Source organism: Pelophylax lessonae (genome assembly GCF_965119305.1).
Source record: "Pelophylax lessonae genome assembly, chromosome: 3".
NCBI classification, from domain to species: Eukaryota; Metazoa; Chordata; class Amphibia; order Anura; family Ranidae; genus Pelophylax; species Pelophylax lessonae.
Genome location: NC_138770.1, coordinates 157,525,848 through 157,547,506, shown reverse-complemented (window position 1 = coordinate 157,547,506; position 21,659 = coordinate 157,525,848). Strand labels below are relative to the sequence as shown.

The 21,659-nt window shown below is 48.5% G+C and overlaps 1 protein-coding gene across 1 annotated transcript in view; it reads right to left on the bottom strand.

Moving 5' to 3' along the window:
• Positions 1-21,327, bottom strand: part of LOC309548909 (ribonuclease H1-like) — a gene marked incomplete at its 5' end in the record, with an annotated part of 80,088 nt that extends 58,761 nt beyond the window's left edge. The window contains 3 exons of the mRNA XM_082248834.1: positions 8,827-8,926; positions 9,329-9,441; positions 21,278-21,327. Coding sequence (XP_082104960.1) covers positions 8,827-8,926; positions 9,329-9,441; positions 21,278-21,327 — 263 coding nt within the window. The remainder of the gene's footprint in view (positions 1-8,826; positions 8,927-9,328; positions 9,442-21,277) is intronic.
• Positions 21,328-21,659: the final 332 nt, after the last annotated feature.

Here is a 21,659-nt window from a genome sequence, read left to right as displayed (position 1 = left end):
GCCGACCACAACACGCGTCTGAGGACCACTGCTGAAACCGACGCACGCCCTAACAAGGGAGTGGCGTCCAGGGCGGCGTCACAGATGAATTGTAGTCCTTGTATAATCTGCTTCATCAAATCGGATACTGCCGGGGGGATACTTCTTTAGGTCACGGCGTAACAATTTGGTCCATTCTGTCAATGTTTGTGAAACTAAACCAATGTCAACCACTGGCCTAAAGGTTGACCCTATCAGGGAAAAAATGGAGCGGGATTCCGCTTCCACTTTACGATCCACCGGATCCCTAAAGGACGGAGCGTCCTCCAACGGGATAACAGTGGCTTTATTTAGTCTGGAAATCGGTGAGTCCACCACTGGTGGTACCGTCCATTTTTTAAGGAGGGATTCCTCAAACGGATAGTGCCTAGCAATGCGTTTGGAAATAGCAGGGGTTAGTTTTGGACGACCCCATTCTTCTTTAATTAGATTACCAAAACATTTGGGCAAGGGAAAAACCTTAGCCATTTTGGTAGGCTTGCTAGTACCAAAAGGAATTTCAGTATCAGCTACCTCTGCCGGTGTAACCTCAAGACTTAAGGTTTCCCGGACAGACACAACTAGTGCGTCCACCAACGCTTCTTCTTGTGCTATGGCGGAGGCAGAAACGTCCTCCTCACTGTCTGAGGAGACCATACCCGAGACAGCAGCCCCAGAAGAGGGACCTGCAGCTGCAGTGACAAGCTCAGAATCCGTATCTGAAGTGTCAGATGAAATAGGGGTAGGCGGGGGTCGCTTTCTTGCCCCCCGTCCCTGACAGGCCACCTCCACCCGGGATACCAAAGACTCCAAAACTGCTGACAATGCATCAATCATAAGTGGGGCACTGGAGGGTCCTGCGGCCACCTCGAGGGGATCAGGTGGGGATACATGTGTGGCAGGGTCCATGATTAATCCAAGACACTTGCCAGCAAACAAAAAAATTGCAAAGAAAAAAAACTTTTTTTTTTATTGTAATCCCCCAGCGCAACAGCGCCCCTCAGTGTTACCTGCTTCGGACCCCCACAGAGAGAGAGAGAGACCCCAAGGGCTCACCACCTGATGCACAGAAGCTTCTACCAAACTGCTCTCAGCGCTGTCCTTTACAGACAGGAAGTCTTTTGGATCGTTTTCCCGGGTAAAGGAGGCGGCTCCGCCCCTTTACACGCCTTCCGGCTACTCCTCGAGGTAGCTGGTCATCTCCAAAATGGCCGACCCCATGCCGGAGACACGAGGCTACGCCAAGATGGCGGCCCCGCGCGACCTGCGGGAGGATGGCGGCGCCTGTGGAAAGATGGCCGCGGCCTGCTACACCGTGCTGCCTGTGGAAGGAAGGCATCGGCCTGTGCGGCCTGCGGGAGGATGGCGGCGGCGGATGGCGGTAGTCCAGGCAACCTTATGTATAAGGTAGGATCATATCACCCTCATACATGGCCATCTTAAACAGTAATGCCAGCACCTGACTTCAGTCATGGTCCCTTTACAGTGCCCACTCATACAGTGACTATCCGATAGTCAGCTCCCAAACCAAGCCTCCTGGTTCCTATTCACCAAATCACATTCAAGAGGGAGATCTGTGACACATGCTATAGGATAGAGGCATCCAGGATCAAGAGGGTCCGACCATCCACAGGGGGGCCCGTGTCTATTCCCAAAACCCGACAGGGGAGAGGGGGAACATACTACTCACCATACCGGAACTGGCGGGCACCCCCTCCTAACAGTACCCCTCTCCACCGAAGTGGGGGGGCTGTTGACCAATACGGACGCCGCGACTCAGTATCCAACTGGTCGTCGGCGTCCCGGCGAGACGTTTAACTCGCAGGGTCAGTCCCCGTCCAGTGGGACTATGTCGCGGCCGACCCAGCGCGGAGCTAGGGCCTGCACGCGCTCGTAGGCTGACTGGGGTGACCACTGGATCTTAACATCCAGCCCGTCACCCAGCTCCAGCATAATTGCTTGAAGATCTCACAGGAACAACTGGAGAAAAAAGCTGCCTAAAAAAAATTTTTCTAAAAAAATCTTGCCAGGACCAAAGATCCCAGCAAGGAACTTAGGTCCTTACTCCTGACTAGACAGAAAAAAACTAACATCCTGTAGCAGAGAGAGAGAGGATATACCCTCTGGGACTGCCCCTAAGGTGTGGCCAGAACGTTTTCCTTCTGCCTAGTGTCCTACTCCTGTAGAGGGCAGTATAACCCAATTTGATATCAAGAGGACTGCGTCTGTCAATGAGCGACAGAGAAATGAAGATTTGAGGAAAATAATCTGTTCGCCGGCCGTGAAAGAAATTCGATCTTGTACCCTGACCGAATGTTTTCCTGAACCCACCTGTCCGTGATTCGGAGCAGCCAAGGTTGGAGGAAACCGCGCAAACGTCCCCCCACCCCTGTAACGGGTGAGGGCGCCCCTTCAGGCAGAGGCGGACTGAGCCGCCGCACCGGCCAGGCCAGATTTTTGTTTGCCAAACCAGGGCTTTTTCTGACTACCTTGGCCCTTGAAGGGTTTACCCTTGTTCTGCGCCTTAAAGGCACGAAAGGACCCTTGAGTAGGTTTAAAAGATGGGCCCCACTTACCGCGGAAAAACTTGCCCTTAGGATTCTGGGGCAGCAAGAGTGCTCTTACCCCCAGTGACTCCTTTAATCAATTCGTCCAAGGATTCTCCAAAAAGGCGAGACCCCGCATAGAGGATATGTCAGCCACCGTCTTCCTGGATTTTTGGTCAGCCGACCAGCATTTTAACCCGATTAAGCGACGGTTAACCACAGCGACACTGGACAGGCGTATCGCCAAAGGGGCCTCATTTAGAGCCGCATCGCAAAAATACATGACCCCACGATAAATCTGATCCACCATCTCCACTGTGGTGGGAGGGGCAGAGTCGGCCACGAGGGTGTGTTTGAGCACCTTGGTCCAATGCGCCAATGCCTGAGCAACCATCACAGAGGCAAAAATAGGCTTGAGCATGGAACCCGCCACCATGTAGGAATGTCGGGCAAGAGATTCCAGTCCTATCAGTAGGATCCCTAAACACCGGGGAGTCCTCGACGGGGAGCAGGGTAGCTTTGTTCAACCTGGGCCACAGTGTGATCCACTTGAGGAGGCACACACCAGCGCGCAGCCGTAGTAGCCGAAAAAGGGTAGAGAAGTTGAAACTTCTTCTTAGGTACCACGAAGGTGTGTTTTAAATTACGCCATAGCTCAGTCACCTTATGGTGAAACTCTGCGGGGCAAGAAAAACCCAGCGCTGTCTTGCGGGTCCTGTGTGTACCAAAAGAGGACAACGCCCGGAGGAGTGATCTCAACCTCCAAATGTAGCGTTTCCTTCACTGCTAGGATCAACTCATCTATAGCTACGCGTTCCTCGGGTGACCCAGGGGGGAATCATCCACCCCTAGAACCTCCGCCTCCCCCTCAGACTCTTGCGGGTCCTGAGAAGAGCGAGACCCCGAAAGGGCCACGCTACCTACAGCAACCATGTCACACTCAGAATCAGAAGAAAGGGAAATTCTAGGCCTTTTTCTAGCAGCACGTTCAGTCAACAGCACATCCATTTTTGACACCAAAGTTGCCACAACAGCAGCCAAATTAGTGACGGTGGAGGATTCAGAGGACCCTGAATCCCCCACCAAAGCTGGAGGGAATTTGCTGTCCTGGGATTCCATAACAGAAAAGAATTTTTTTTTTTTTTAAACTGGCCCTTTAAGAGCGCCGTGGACCCCCACAGCACACCGCTATAATACTGTGACACACAGACCCCCCGCAAGGACAAAACTGACCAGGAAAATTGCACAATGCAGGACAGAAAAAGAAACAGCAGGACAGAACCCCACAGAGTGTTACCAGCTTCTTCGGTCAGCTCTGTGAGAAAGGAGGAAGTGATGTCACCGCTGGAGGCTAAACTAGGCTGCAGGCCAAGGGAAAATGGATGCCTATTGAAACTAATGGGAGGCTTTGGCAAGATGGCCGCCGACATGTGCTCGGAACGATCGTTAGCCACACACAAGATGGCGCCGCAAGGCGCAAAAATACACTACATAACATGCTGTATGAGCGCCCACAGTGAAGCCAGACATGCTGCCCACTTAAAATGGCGGACCTTTAACCCCGCAGCGGTCGCCGCATGTGTCTGCATCCCCAAGCACCCTAAAGTGACATTAGGAGAGGGATCCCCAAAACCCCATACAGCGCTACTGTGAGAGAATAAAAACCCCCGCAGGGACCGGGACCAGGGAGCCCAAAACGCACAGACACAGGGGACACCACAGACACACAGGACTGCCGACCCCAGACAGAGGCCCCACACAGAATGTACTTACCTGTACCCGATGGCGTGGGGTGCCTCATATCAAGTGGGAAAACGCCCACCTTCAGATGGCAGGGGAGTGCCGCCAGCCAGAAACGCAGGACACTAGTAGTGCACGGACGAACCTATGCTGTGTCCAGTGAGGTAGCCACCTCACATGGCTGCATCCCTGATGGACAGGGATGGGTCGTTTATGAGGCCAGGGCGAACACATAGCATGCGAAACGCTCAATGGCGGGCTGGGATATCATCTGACCCTCTGTCCTGGAGAACCAGGATGGTCAGTCCGATTCCCGGCTCCGCAGACGCCATCTTCATCCGAAGACCCACTAACTAGTGCTGATAAAACAGCTAGCAATGTAAAGAAAAAATTACATCTTTTGAAAATAAATCATAAAAGAAAAAGAGAAAGGCTGAGACTGTAGCCTCAGCACAGGGAAGCCTATCCACTCCTGATTTGGGATGGCTATTGCAGGGGGGTATTGGATTAGAAGGACAGCCCCCATGGGTGTGACTATGTAGATTTATTGTTCTTTTACAAGTCTTTTACCTAGAAACTCCTGTGGAGATGAAGTCAATACCCCATAAGTGAAGACTGTGTGAAAGGGCGGCGACTGTCGGAGGACGTAAGAGAAAAAGGCTTTTCTTATATTTTTCCCTAATATTTAATGTTGGTAATCTATTCAGGTAATATGTGCAATGACATTACAGCCAATGCAGTTTACAGTTTTTTTGGGGGTTTTTTATTTTAAAGTTGCACTTCGGTTTGTCAAAAAGAAATATTTCTGTTTGTTCATGAAACTTGTTTTTTTTTAAAAAAATGTTATATAATCACAATGGCTAAATCTGTGTCTGTAGTGCGTGTTCAAACCGTATAATAATATAATATTCGATTTTTACTCCAGGAGTATACAATTCATTTGGCAATGCTAGAGAAATGTTTAAATAATGCATTACAATTAAACTAAACCTATTCGATTTGTAGTTGACTAAAATGTATGAGATTTTATTCGACTAAAATGTACTGGAGATTTTAGTCGACTAAAATGTACTGGAGATTTTAGTCGACTAAAATATGACTATAACTAAAACAATTCAGATGACTAAAATACGACTAAAACTAAAATGGCATTTTAGTCAAAAGACTATAACTAAAACGAAATCGAAATTTGCTGCCAAAATTAACACTGCTCCGCTCGGGGGAGACTGCCTCCCACCCGAAGTAGCGGTGCTGCCAGCCAAGGGGTATGCTGCGACTGCCGCGTTCCAAGTCGTCGTGTCCTGGCGAGGCATCCGCTCGCCGGCTCGTCCCCATCCCGAAAAGGGGCACCGTCCTGGCTAGCCTAAGTGCGGGACTATAACCTGCTCACGCTCGTAGGCCAGGGTGGGGGGACCATAAGGATCTAGATTATCCAGTGCAAAGCCCTAGCCGGCATTGTTGCTTGTAGATCACCAGGAGAATCCCCCTGAACACTAGCTAGCAAGTGAGTAGAAAAAAAAAAAGAAAATATTCTGAATAATACAAAAAAGTGAGACCGGAGTGCCAGCAGGAAAACTAGGTCCTACTCCTTCTTTAGGCAGAAACAAATGGATGTGCTGGGCTGCGAGGGTTATGTCTGGAGGGACAGCCCCATGGGCGTGTATATGTAAAAACTTTGTACAAACGTACTGCCTAGACTACTCCTGCAGATGGCAGCATAACCCCGCAAAGCTCATGAAGATGAGGCTGCATCTGTCAATGGACGATAAAGAAATGTCATTTTTGGCGAGATACTTCCAGTAGGAAATCACATCTAAAGGGATGTAAGACCCTGCTATTTTCCCTCTGTGGAGCCCTGCAGGTGCAGCAGCTGATGGATTATTAAACCGTCACTCCCATTAGATGCAGTTACCAGACGGACACAAACATGCAGGGAATTCTTCAGAACAACAAAAGGTAGGAATCTGCAACAACGTTTGTTAAAATCCTTGTAATGTACATAGATCACCCAGAAGGGAATATTTTTTTTTTTTTTCAACAAAAGTGGAGTTACGCTTTTATAAACTGAATTAGCAATGTTTTAAAAGTATTTACAGGCAGTTAACCCTGAATGTCCCTAGAATTATTTCTCTCACTCCAGCACGTAGGTTGATGCATAGTACAATTGTAGCTGCATCTAATGCGTGCGGTTACAGTGCCTTGCAAAAGTATTCACCCCCTTGACTTTAACTATTTTGTTACATTACAGCCTTAAAATTCAATGTTTTGTTAATCTGGATTTTATATGATGGATCAGAACACAATAGTCTTAATTGAAGTTGAAGTGAAATGAGAAAAATATATACACATAACTATTTTTTAGCAATAGAAAACAGAAAATTGGCATGTGTATGTATTCCCCCACCTTTGTTATGAAGCCCATAAAAAGCTCTGGTGAAACCAATTACCTTCAGAAGTCACATAATTAGTGAAATGATGTCCACCTGTGCGCAATCTAAGTGTCACATGATCTGTCATTACATATACACACACCTTTTTTGAAAGGCCCCAGAGGCTGCAACACCTAAGCAAGAGGCACCACTAACTAAACACTGCCATGAAGACCAAGGAACTCTCCAAACAAGTAAGGGACAATGTTGTTGAGAGGTACAAGTTAGGGTTAGGTTACAAAAAATATCTAAATCTTTGATGATCCCCAGGAGCAACATTAAATCTATCATAACCAAATGGAAAAACATGGCACAACAGAAAACCTGCCAAGAGATGGCCACCCACCAAAACTCCCGGATCGGGCAAGGAGGGCATTGATCAGAGGCAGCACAGAGACCTAACGTAACGCTGGAGGAGCTGCAGCGTTCCACAGCAGAGACTGGTGCATTTGTACATAGGACACCAATAAGCCATCTGCTCCATTAAGTTGGACTTAGGCTCGGTTCACATATATGCGATGCGGGAAGGCTGCGAATTCGCAGCCTTTTCCCGCATCGCACACGCACCCCCGGCAGTTCACACTGCCATATGCGATACGCTGGGGGTGTCAATGTAATCTTAACGACACCCCCAGTTTGATCGCATATCGCAGTGCGATCGTGCAGTTCGCACAGGATGGGATCGCACAAGTGTGAACTGCTGTGCGATCCGATCCTGATGCGGCTGAAAAATGCCTCCTGTGCGTGTTTGCACCGGGTGCGATGCGAATTTAGCCATACAAACTGTATGGCTAAACTCGCACCGCACAGCTGATCGCATGTAATGTCGGAGCAGTGCGCTCCGACATTACATGCGAACCCGGCAATCGCAGAAGTGTGAACCGGGTCTTAATGGCAGAGTGGCCAGAAGAAAGCCATTACTTTCAACAAAAAACAAAATGGCAAGTTTTGAGTTTGCGAAAAGGCATGTGGGAGACTCCCAAAATGTATGGAGGAAGCTGCTCTGGTCTGATGAGACTAAAATTTAACTTTTTGACCAAAGAAAACTTTATGTCTGGTGCAAACCCAACACATCACATCACCAAAAGATAACCATCCCCACAGTGAAACATGGTGGTGGCAGCATCATGCTGTGGGGATGTTTTTAAGCAGCGGGGACTGAGAAACTGGTCAGAGTTGAGGGAAAGATGGATGGTGCTAAATACAGGGATATTCTTGTGCAAAACCTGTACCACTCTGCGTGATTTGAGGCTAGGTTGGAGGTTCACCTTCCAGTAGGACAATGACCCCAAACACACTGCTAAAGCAACACTTGAGTGGTTTAAGGGGAAACATGTAAATGTGTTGGAAGGCCTAGTCAAAACCCAGAACTCAATCCAATAGAAAATCTGTGGTCAGACTTAAAGATTGCTGATCACAAGCACAAACCATCCAACTTGAAGGAGCTGGAGCACTTTTACAAGGAGAAATGGGCAAAAATTTCAGTGGTAAAATGTGGCAAGCTCATAGAGACTTGTCCAAAGCAAATTGGAGCTATGATTGCCGCAAAAGGTGGCTCTACAAAGTATTGACTTTAGGGGGGGGGGTGAATAGTTATGCACATTGAATTTTTCTGTTATTTTGTCCTATTTGTTGTTTGCTTCACAAAATAAATAAATAAAGCATTTTCAGTTGAGGGCATGTTTTGTAAATTAAAATGATGCAAATCCTCAAACAATCCATGTTAATTCCAGGTTGTGAGGCAACAAAACACGAAAAATTCCAAAGGTGAATACTTTTGCAAGGCACTGTATGTATGTGTGTGTATATATATATATATATATATATATATATATATATATATATATATATATATATATATATATATATATATATATATATATATATATATATACACACACACACACACACACACACACACACACACACACATATATATGCGTAACGTGGGCTTTAAAACTATTTCCCTGGAACATGTAGAAGTGATGAAGTGGCTGTAGAACTGTTCCAATCACAAGGACAAGTGCTAAAGAGTCTAGCTACTAGCAACTTTAATTCTTTAAATGGTCCAATTCCAAATCAGTAAGACTTACTGTGAACTGCCAGCACCCCAGTAAACACCAATTCCAGCTCTAGCGCCATATCTACCGTTGCGGGAACAGCATCCATCAGTGTAAACCACTGCTGACCTCTCTGCAAAAGGAAATGCCAAACATTTGCTTAGTACAAGTGAGAACTAATTGACACTACAGTATGGAATTACCAGGTACTTTAAAATATTAGTACTCCCTACTTGTGTATTTTTGTGCAGAACTGTTATCTAATGTAGCTGCACAGGAGTGTACAGAAACGGTTAGTTTAGAAGTTATTTTAGTACAAGGGGCAGGCTGAGCACACAGAATGATAGAGCACAAGGGGAAAATCATGTAAAGGACTACAAATATACACAAAAGTACACTTTAAACCCTTAAACACACTCACTATCCTTAGTAAGGGATTCTACGGCACAATTGCTATTTTCAAAAGTAAGAGACTGCATACAGCACAGTACAAAGTATTTCCCCCAAACAGCCTGCAAATTTAAAATAGGTGTACCTCTCTTTGGAGGGTAGTCACGCTCTTCTACAAAGTTCTGAGCTTCTTCGTGTGTTGAAAACTTTTTGTATCTTGCTGATGGATAGCGGTCCACTTGATCTCTGCATTCTTCCCTGCAATCACAAAACTGCTTATTTAGGAGGTCTTGTAGTTCATTCCAATTAGTATATTTAAACCCATGGCTCCGTTCAAGACTTGCCCCTTTCATCGCAACCTGGGTCCTGGCTCCCACAATCCCCCCCCCCCCAAAAAAAGGCAACGCTTTTGAGTGCAGCTTACTTTTTATATCATTTCAATAACACCCTCACACCGATCGCAACATTAAAATTGTGCTACTTCACTTGAAGTAGCAGGATTTCGAAGTAGCATTTCAGTGCTACTTCCGGTGCGACTTGAAAGACATCTGTGACTTTATACACAGATGTTTATGCAAGTAGCACCCAGACTTGCAAAAAGAAATGCAGGAACTACTTTCAAAATCGGTGCGACTCCCAACTGAGTCACACTGATTTGACAGCTTCCAAAGCTGAGAATAAGGTGTGACTTGTCATGCAATTTGAAACTGTCGCACCAGTGTGACCAGGGGCTTAATACTGAGCAGCACACATGGAAAGGTCTTTTAGTAAAGGACTCCAGATTACACCAAAGTGCAGCTCGCAGAGATCACTAAACCCCAAGACAGGCATATGGAGGGCTGTCTTTTATACAGCCTCTTATCAATCTACAAGAGAAATCAAGGCAGAGAGAGGGTGGGTCACTACGCTGAGCCAATCAAAACAAGAATATGTTAACGAGTCATCAGTCTACTACCCCTTTACAGACTAGTTTTAGTGTAGCAGTGGAGTTCAGCACCAGTCACAGGGCTGCAACTGACTGGACAAAAAAAAAAAAAAAAATTTCAGCAGGAAAAACAGCTTCCACATAAGCAGTTCAGCTATGTAATGCATAGTTTTCCTAACTGCGATAAAATAAAAAAAAGGTACACTTTTACAAACACTAGTGCTTACCATGTAATTTTTACCCAAAATGAGGCACCTACTTCAAGATCTACATTCAAATATTACCTGCACATATCCCAATTTCTTAATTCCCAATATAGAGTTTGCCAAAACTCCAAACTGTTTCTGGTGTAGCGAGAGCAGGAATAAAGAGGTTGTAAACTCGCTGTTCCAGGCAGCGCCTGCCGCTGACATTTTCCCTTGCGGCTTCACGGGAAGGTCCCTAATTCGCATGCTTGAAGCACGCTGCGCATTTGGATTGGCTCTGCGGCAGCGGAAGGAGGAGGGGGCCAAACTTCCGAGGGACAGCGCTGCCTCCCGGAAGTGGGGAAGGTTACCTGTCAAAAACAGGTACCCCGTTATCCCCTCCCCCCTGAAAGGTGCCAAATGTGGCACCGGAGGGGGGGAGGAAGCAAATGATCGGAAGTTCCACTTTTGGGTGGAACTCTGCTTTAAAGAGGTTGTAAACCCCAAAAAACTGAATTTTTGTAAAATCTTACCTGTAAAATTCCTTTCTCTGACTCCGACAGTCGCCGCCCCTGCCCCTCTTTGGGGTTCTTTTTACCTACTGCTATGCTACCAAACTGAGTTGGGAGTGGTCAAGCAGGGGGGTATTGACCAGATGGGACAGCCCCCATGGGTGTGTATATGCTAATGCCTTTTGACTAAGTCTATATGCCTAGCTACTCCTGCGGAGCGGAAGTCAATACCCAACAGTGATGACTTAGAGGCGGCGGAGACTGTCGGAGGACGTAAGAGAAAACAATTTTTGTAAAATCTTACCTGTAAAATTCCTTTCTCTGAGTCCTCCGACAGTCGCCGCCGCCTCCAAGTCATCACTGTTGGGTATTGACTTCTGCTCCGCAGGAGTAGCTAGGCATAAAGACTTAGTCAAAAGGCATTAGCATATACACACCCATGGGGGCTGTCCCATCTGGTCAATACCCCCCTGCATGACCACTCCCAACTTAGTTTGGTAGCATAGCAGTAGGTAAAAAGAACTCCAAAGAGGGGGGGGGGGGGGGTTGGCGACTGTCGGAGGACTCAGAGAAAGGAATTTTACAGGTAAGATTTTACAAAAATTCTGTTTTCTCTTACATCCTCCGACAGTCGTCGCCGCCGCCTCCAAGTCATCACTGTTGGGATGTCCCAAAGCAGTATAGACATGAGGGGTGGGAGACAACCGTAGAAAAAAAGGCAACGCAGTACCCACATCAGAGAAAGGAATCTTACATGCACCGTAAGAGAACCAACTGGGCAACAGAAAAAACAATGCTCAACAGGAGCAAAAGCCCAGGAAAGCAAATGCCAACAGCCAGGGACCCAAGGGTCCATCGTGGCACTGCCACACTGAGAACCTTGCGGCCAAATGAGGCATCAGCTGATGGCAGAACGTCTGTAGAATTTTGAGAAAGTGTGCACCGACGACCAAGTCGCAGCCTTGCACACCTGGGCCACCGAGACCCTATGCCAATAAGCCCAGGACGCACTCACAGATCTGGTAGAGTGCGCCTTAACAGGGAAGGGTGGAACCCGTTCCTTCAATGCGTAAGCCTGTTCAATGGTCTGTCTGATCCATTTGGCAATAGTTGCTGCGGATGCAGCCATGCCCTTCCGAGGTCCCTCAGGAAGGACAAAGAGGGAATCCGTTTTACGAAAAGATTCCGTAGACGACAGGTAAACCCTGATCGCCCTGACAACATCCAAGGAGTGCAGAGCAACCTCCTTAGGATGCTTAGGCTTTGTACAAAGCGAAGGCAGGACAATGTCCTCATTAATGTGGAACTCAGAGACCACCTTAGGAAGAAAGGAGGGCTGCGGACGCAAAACCACCTTGTCCCGGTGAATCACCAAATACGGAGAACGGCAAGATAACGCTGCCAGTTCCGACACTCTGCGAGCCGAAGTGATCGCCACCAAAAAGGCAACCTTCTTAGACAGCAGAGGCAACGAGATGTCCCGAATGTTTTCAAAGGGAGCACGTTGTAACACGGACAGAACCAAGTTAGAGTCCCACGGAGGTAAGGGCTCCTTCCTGGGAGGAGCCAAGTGTCGCACACCTTGAATGAAGGTGCGAACCAGAGAATGAGACGCCACAGGGCGTTGGAAAATAGCCAGGGCGGACACCTGGCCCTTGATCGTGGCCAGCGCCAGGCGCTGGTCCACTCCCGCCTGGAGAAAAGCCAACACTCTCGACACCGAGTACGAACGAGGGGAGAACCCCCTGGACTCGCACCAGGCGAAGTAAGCCTTCCAGGTACGGTAATAGATCTTTCCAGAGGAGGTCTTCCTAGCCTTGACAAGAGTAGGTATGACCTCAGAGGAGAGACCCTTGTCCCTCAGGATCTGGGTATCAACAGCCAGGCCGTTAAAGCCAGCGACTGTAAAGCAGGATGGAAGATCGGACCCTGAGACAGGAGATCTTCCCGCATGGGCAGCCACCACGGAGGCTCCACTGCCAGATGAACAATGTCGGCATACCAGGACCGGCGTGGCCAGTCCGGAGCCACCAGAATCACCAGGTGCGGTTCCGAGGCTAACCTGCAGAGGAATCTGGACAGCAACTGAATCGGAGGAAAGGCATACATCAGATGATACTGATGCCAAGGGGCCACTAACGCACCCGAGGCGACTGCCAGCGGATCGCGCATTCTTACCACGAACCTTTCCACCTTTTGGTTTAGCCGAGATGCGAACAGATCCACGTCCAGGGATCCCCACCTCGCACACAGCCTTTGGAACACCTCCGGGTGCAGGGACCATTCCCCCTGGTCCAGGGTCTGGCGGCTCAGATAGTCGGCCTGCCAATTCTCCACACCCGGAATGTAAACTGCTGAGATCGCCGGGACACGAGTCTCGGCCCACAACAGAATGTCGGTCACCTCCCGGGCCGCACAACAACTCCTGGTGCCCCCTTGGTGGTTGATGTAAGCCACCGCGGTAGCATTGTCCGTCTGTACTCGGACAGAAAGGCCCTGAAGACGGTCCGACCACTGGAAGAGACAGATTTATCGCTCACAATTCCAGCACATTTATCGGGAGAGAGGACTCCTCCTCCGCCCAAGTGCCCTGGGCCGACAGATTGCCCAGGACTCCACCCCAGCCCGACAGGCTGGCATCCATGGTAATCACCGTCCACACCAACGGACGGAAGGACTTGCCTTCCGCGCCGACGGGGACTTAAGCCACCACAGAAGAGCCAATCTGGTCTGACGACTCAAGGAGACACTCAGATCCAGGGACTGAGGCAGTCGGTCCCACCTGGCCAGGATCTCCGACTGGAGAGCCCGCGTGTGAAACTGAGCAAAGTGTATCGCCTCGAAGGCTGACACCATCAACCCCAGAGACCTCATACAGGTCCTGAGTGACTAGCACGGGTTGTCCCTGAGGGACCTGATCTCGTCCTGCAAGGTCCGGAGCTTATCCTCCAGCAAGAACACCTTTGCCTGAGCAGAGTCCAGAATCATTCCCAGATAGGGAAGACGAACCGATGGAGACAACGTTGACTTCTGAACGTTGATGGTCCATCCGAACTCCTGAAGCGTCTGTACCGTGGTGGACAGATCGCGCACCAGGTCCTGGCTGGCCCGTGCCCTCAGAAGGAGATCGTCCAGATAGCCCAAGACCGCAATGCCCTGTGCCCTCAGTAGGCCCAGAACCGGCGCCAGCACCTTGGTAAAAACCCTGGGTGCCGAAGCGAGACCGAAAGGTAACGCCACAAACTAGTAATGGTCCTCTGCGATAGCAAACCGAAGGTACCGCTGATGACCTTCGAAAATGGGGATGTGCAGATACGCATCCTTCAGATCTATCGAAGCCAGGAATTCCCCTGGGCTCAGAGAGGCCACCACCGAACGGAGAGACTCCATACGAAACTTCCGAACACGCACGAAGCGATTCAGCGATTTTAGGTCCAGAATAGGACGCACTTTGCCCTCCTTTCTGGGCACAGTGAACAGATTTGAATAAAACCCCCGAAACCTGTCCCGATTAGGCACCGGGACAATCACCCCCTGAGCAAGAAGGTCCTGTACCGCCTGATGCAGGTCCTGCAGACGCCCCGGAGGCAAGTGAAGATTTGAGGGAAAAAAATCTGTCCTTCGGCCTGGAAAGGAATTCGATCTTGTACCCCACCCCGATCAAATGATTTCCTGAACCCACCTGTCCGATATCCGAAGCAGCCAAGGTTGGAGGAAACCGCGCAAACGTCCCCCCACCCCTGAAATGGGTGAGGGCGCCCCTTCAGGCAGATGCGGACTGACCCGCCGAGCCGGCATTACCCGACTTCTGCTTACCCACCCAGGGCTTCTTCTGGTTGCCCTGAGCCTTGAAGGGCTTGCCCTTGGATTGGTTCCGAAAGGGACGAAAGGACCCCTGATTGGATCTAGGCGCAGAACCCCGCTTGCCTCGAAAAGACTTGTTCTTCGGGTTCTGGGGCAGCATAGTGCTCTTGCCCCCCGTGACGCCTTTCACCAGGGTATCCATCACCTCGCCAAAAAGGCGAGAGCCAGCATAGGGAAAATCAGCAACTGTTTTCCGTGAGGACTGGTCGGCCGACCAGCTCTTCAGCCATATCAGTCGCCGGTTAAGCACTGCGACACTAGAGAGGCGAGCCACTAAAGGGGGCCTCATTCAAGGCCGCATCACACAAATACATGACTCCTTGGTGGATCTGATCCACCATTTCCAGCCGGGCAGGTGGAACATCATCAGACACGAGATTGCTCCTAAGCATCTTAGTCCAATCAGCCACCGCCTGCGCCACCAGAACGGACGCGAAAACGGGTTTGAGCAACGAACCCGCCACCGTGTAGGAATGGCGGGCAAGAGACTCCAACCGCCGGTCCGTGGGATCCCGGAAAACCGGGGTATCCTCAGTAGGAACCAAGGTAGCCTTGTTTAACACAGCCACAGTGTGATCTACCTGTGGGGGCACACACCATCGTGATTCCGTAGCCGGCGCAAAAGGATAAAGCAATTTGAACCGACTAGGTACCAGGAATGGACGTTTCAACGTGCGCCACATTTCATTAACAGTGTAATGAAATGCAGTTGGGCAAGGAAAAACCTGTGCCGACTTGCGGGTCCTGTGCATCCTAAATGATGACACAACGCCCGGAGGACAGGGCTCATCCTCCAAATGTAAGGTTTCCTTAACAGAAACAATTAACTCATCCATGGTCGCCTGTTCTTCAGGCGACCCTGGGGAGGAGGTATCAACCCCCTCCACCTCAGCATCCCCCTCAGACCCTGGGGGGTCCAAGGATGAGCGGGACCCTGAAAAGGGCACGCTCGCAGCAGCAGCCATATCCCCATCTGAATCAGAGGAGAGACAATCTGGGCCTCTTCTTTGACGCATGTTCAGACATCAGCATTTCCATATTAGACACCAAAGTCGCCACCACAGCAGCCAAATCGGGGCGCAGCGGGGCCACAGGAGAACTGGGGACCCCCACCAGAGCTGGGGGGAATTTGCTATCCTGAGAATCCATTGCTCAAGGTTACAGAAACAAACAGTGCAATAAAATGTGTACTGCCCCTTTTAAAATCGCTGCGGAATGCGCAGCCCACCGCTACAGCTACAGTGACAAAGACCCCAAAAGGAGAAGAGAAAACTGAGCCAGAAGCGAAAATACAGAGGAAAATTGAGAGCGATAACCTGCAGAGCCCGCAGAGTGTTGCTACCGATGTCCTGCTGCAGATGGAAAGGAAGTGCTGCTGAAAGTAGGCTGAACTATAGACTGCCAGACTTAGGGAAAATGGCTGCCCCATAGGAATGCATTGGAGGCTACGCCAAAATGGCCGCCGGACCGATCGTCCACCTCCCACAAAATGGCGGCAGATGGCGCCAAAACAGCATGCAGCATCGCCCACAGAGAAGCTAAACATGCCTGCCCATATCAAAGATGGCGGACCGCGCAAATTCATGCCGCTGCGGTCGCCACACAAAAACGTCTGTACCCCCAACAATGCACCAAAGTGACACAGGGAAGGAGACCCCCAGAAAACATACAGTATCTGCACAAGCGATTCCCACAGGGACCACATCAGGGAGCCATACAGGCACAGACATGGGGAACACACAGCAACACAGACTGCCACCCCAGACAGAGGCCCCACACAGAAGTACTTACCTGTACCTGATGGCGTGGGATGCTTCTCTGAACGGAAAACCGCTGTCCTCATCTGACAGGGAGTGTCGTGAGCCAGGGACATGACACTGCAGCATCGCAGATGTCCTGTGAGGTAGTCACCTCACGGCTGCATCCCTGCAGCGAGCAGGGATGGGTCGTTCGTAGTGCCAGGGCGAACCATAGCTGAACGCTCGATGGCGGGCTGGGGGTCCATCTGACCCTTCTGCCCTGGAGAACCAGGGCGGTCAGTCCGAATCCCAGCACCGCATGATCCATCTTCATCCGAAGAAATGACTAACACTAGAAGCTGACAAAAACAGCTAGTAAAGTAAGAAAAAACTGACATTTTCAAAGAAAATCAAATAAAAGATTAGGAAGGCTGAGACTGAAGCCCCAGCACAGGGAAGCCTGACTACTCCTGATGCTAGGCAGATTAAAAATGAGTTGGGAGTGGTCATGCAGGGGGGTATTGACCAGATGGGACAGCCCCCATGGGTGTGTATATGTTAATGCCTTTTGTCTTTTGACTATGTCTATATGCCTAGCTACTCCTGTGGAGCGGAAGTCAATACCCAACAGTGATGACTTAGAGGCTGCGGCGACTGTCGGAGGACGTAAGAGAAATACAGTCTTACTGCACTTAGAGGTGCTTCTCTGCTTTTGTCGGTGTATATACAGAGTCTACTAAACTCCACCAAGAGGCCTGCCCTAGTGTCTTGGACCTTTTTGGACATACTGTAGACTTCTACCTTATAACCAAACTTCTTGCATGTTCGGTATTACCAAGCCTCTGCGCTTTTAACCTCCTTTTCTTGTTGTACCTCTGATTGAGAATGTCTGTTTTAAAGTAGCTAAAGACAATTAGATTTGCGATGCCGCTGTAGTGCGAATTCACTGAAAATTTAGAGTCCTATGCATTTTCTGGGCACTGGGGTGGGGTTTAGGTCTGGTATGGGTTTTAAGAGGAACCCCAAGCCAAAATTAAAAACAAATGGCATGGGGGTCCCCCCCAAAATCCATACCATATCCTATCGAGCATACAGCCTGGAAGGCAAGGAAAGTCCATTGAGCTGGAGTGCTTTGGGGCGGGGGGCTTCAACAAGAGGAGCCCTAGATCCCACCTCCTCCATGTGAATGAGTAGAGAGTACATTGCACCCCTACTCATTCACAATAAAGTGTCAAGAGTGACCATTTCTTTAGAAAAAAAAAAACACATGTTCCCCGGTGTAGATCCAGCGTCAATCACGATTAACGCCGTGGCCCGAAAAAAAAAAAAAAAAACCTAGAAAGTGTACAATTCCTCGGGAAATTGTGTGAAGTGTCTGGGGTTAAGTCGTGAGAGACAGCCCCTGTAGGCGTGTCGAGTGAAAAATTTTCACAGCCTAGTCTACTCCTGTAGATAGCGCATAACCCAATAGTGAAGAAGCATTAAAGCGGAGTTTCGGCCACATACACATTTTTGAGATAAAAATACCCCCCTAATCCTAAGCTAACACCAATTACAATAACACTAACCCCACATTACAGTACAGGACAGTAATTGAATTAAGAAAAAATCTTACCTTTAAAATTGATTGCAGATCGCGGCCATCTCCGTCTGAAGCCGCTGTGTCCTTCCTGGTTTCTGGCTCCCAGAATGGCGATCGCAATCTCGCGCATGCGCTGTAGATTGCCATCGGCAATCAGAATAGCGGCTGGCCATTCCCATTGCATCCTGGGATTGATGACTCCAATCTCCCAGGACGCAATGCAAAACCGGAAGGGACGTCTGGGGCCATGGCTGCAGAAGGAGGAAGTTGGACAGAGATGCCCCTAAAATAAGGTAAGTGACCCCCCCAAAAAAATAAATGTCCAATTCTTTTTTAACCCGCTTTTCCCCACAGGAATTCAGAAAGAAGAAAAAGAGGGTGGAACTCCGCTTTAGGCTCTGCGTCTGTCAAAGGACGCAAGAGAAAAACACATTTGGGTTGTCACCAGAGCAGGAATATAGGGGAAATCTTAAAATGCAGACACTAGTTTCGCTGACACCCCAGGATTCCTTCACTTTGAAGGGATTTCCTCTCATTTCCAGTTTTAGCTAGGGAACAGGAAGTGAAGGGAAATGCTCCCCCCCCCCCATGGGACTCTGATGGCAAAAAAAAAAAAAAACTACTTATGGAATTATAACCCTCCCCAAGACCCGGTTCACACTGTTGTATGTGTGGCTCCTGGGTGTTTTACAAGCATTTTTATTTTATCTGTGGACCCAATGACTTCAATTATGTTGTGTGTTGCCACGTCTTGTGAAAGTGCGCCAAAGATGTGGCATGCAGGATTGTTGGTGCGCTTTCAGAAAATGCAGCAAAAACGCACAACCTAATAGAAGTCAATGGCATCACGGGTAAAAAAAAAAAAGTGCGTTAATTATTTGGAAACCACACATACCCACACAGCGCGCCTTAGCCCTCTTTCACACTTGTCATGCGAATGCCGATGCAGGGGGCCGCGATTGCCGCCGGGCTCCCGCAATCACTCCCCGCTGAAAAGACGGTCAGCTGTTGTAAACACAGCTTTCCGTTCTCTCTGAAATGATCACAATGAGTGCCTGTAATCCTTCTATATAGGATCAGAGGTCTCTATGATCATTTCAAAAGCCCATCCCCCATACAGTTAAAAAACACTCCCCTAGGCTCAGACTTAACCCTTTGATCGCCCGTAGGTTAACCCCCTTCCTTCCAGTGTCATTATTACAGTAAAAGTGTATATTTTTAGCAATGTTACTGGTCCCCCCAAAAGTGTAAAAAATGTCAGTTAGGAGTCCGATCTGTCTGCCGCAATGTCGCAGTCCCGCTAAAAATCGCAGATCGCTGCAATTACTAGTAAATAAATAAAAATGACAAATCTTTCCCCTAGTTTGTAGATGTGATCGCTTTTGCGCAAACTATTTAAAAATATGCTTATAGCGATTTTTTTTACCAAAAATATGTAGCCGAATACAAACTGGCCTAAAGGCATGAAAAGTTTTCACTTTTAAAATATTTTGGGGAATGTCATAGCAGAATATGAAAAATAGTTTGGTTTTCAGAAATGTTGCTCATTTGTTTTTAGTGCAAAAAAATAAAAATCGCAAAAGGTGAATACCACCAAAAGAAAGCTCCATTTGTGGGGAAAAAAGGACAAATTTTATTTTGGTACAGCATCGCACGACCGCGCAATTTTCCGTTAAAGTAACGCAGTGCCAAATATTTAAAAAATGGCTTGGTCATTAAGGGGGCAAATCCTTCCGGTCCAGAAGTGGTTAACCAGTGGCCGACCGCCCCACGCAGATATACTGCGGCAGGGCGGCTCTCGGCTGCGCATATTCACGTAGTACAACGTGGATATGTGCACGCGGTCTCGGCGGCGCATGTGGCCGAAACAGCGCCCCCGCTGTGAATAGACACAGCGGGAGTCAGGCAGCAGGACGAACGGTGGCAATCGCCGTCAGCCTCCCACAATCGTCAGAGAAACGGTCACACAGGCAGGGTGAGATCGGGAGTTTCAGCTAAGCTGAAACCCTGATCTCTCTCCGTGCCCGTCACAGAACCCATCCCCCCCACAGTCAGTAATCACATTTACCCCTTCGATCACCCCCAGTATTAACCCCTTCCCTGCCAGTCTCATTTATACAGTAGCAGTGCATATTATTTAGCTCTGATTACTGTAGTAATGTCACCGGTCCCCAAAAAGTGTCAAAAATGTGGGTTAGGGGTCTGATCTGTCTGCCACAATGTCGAAGTCCCGTTAAAAAATCGCAGATCGCCACTATGACTAATAAAAAAAAAAAAATTAAAAAAGTCCAAAAATCTATTCCGTAGTTTGTAAACGCGATAACTTTTGCGCAAACCAATTAAAATACACTTTTTTTTTTACCATAAATATGCAGCAGAATAGAAATTGGCCTAAACTGATAAAAAAAATATAATTTTTTTTTAATTTTTTTATTGGGAATGTTTTATAGCAGAAAGTAAAAAAGTGTTTTTTTTTTTTTTTTTTCTTTTTAAATTGTCGCCCTTTTTTTTTTGTTTATAGCGCAAGATCTAAAGACCGCAGAGGTGATCAAATACCACCAAAAGAAAACTATTGGTGGGGAAAAAAAGGACACCAATTGTATTTGGGCACAGCGTCGCACGACCGCGCAATTTTTCATTAAAGTAATGCAGTGCCGAATTGCAAAAATGGCCTGGTTACTAAGGGGGTAAAACTTTCAAAAGCTGAAGTGGTTAAAGTAGCCCTACTTTGGCCTTGACTTTGATGCGACTTGAGGTCCATGGACTTCAAGATTACACAGGTGTTGCTTTAAGTTGCGTCAAAGTCACGGTCATACGAGTGTGAAAAGGGACCTATTCAAAATGTAAAAAAAAAAATTTTGCATTCAGCTATGTACTTTACAGTGCATCTCTAGGTAATGGGTAATTCTCCTCCCTTCAGGAAAAGCCCAGTGACTTCCCCTTGGCTTTCTGATAGTGGAATTATCGGTACATTTAACCAGAGGGCACACAGACCACAAACAATTACTATGGCAGAAGTTTTATTCATCAAAAATGTAAAAGAATATCTACAGGTACACTTTACCATAAGTACACGTGTGCCCATTCCCTCTAGAAGCAGTGATGAGAAGCTTCCAGAAGTCCCCTGTGCTATCAGTACACCTCAGTGGAGGGGTTGCTATGGACAACCGCTATATTCCTAATGTAGGGATATCCCACACAGCATAATGGAGAGACCCTAGTACACGAAGCCTCCTCTCCCTGCCGACCGGTCCACCCCCACCCCCTGTACATAATGAGATAATTACCAGGTATCATAGACTCCCACACGGCGGCCTCTGCGCACGGCGTAAGGCATGATGGCACACTACGCAACCCAATACAACACCGGGCTCCCCGAGAAGAAAAGGCGGATCCCCGCTTCACCTCAGTCTTATATATACAGCGCGGGAAGTGGCGTATCACGTGTCCTGGTGGAGCCCCACAGCCCTGGCCCCGCCCCTGCATAGTGCACATAGAGCGCAGCACGCAGGCCTAGGCCGCAGCGAGCAGTGTTGTGCACTGTAACGTGATTTCAGTCAGGAAGTACGAGACGTGCTGAGATCCTCTGTGTTACTGAGAAGGATTTCACAGTTATTAGACACTTTTTATCGAGTATAGACAGGGTTGCAATGGCTATGAGCACCCTGC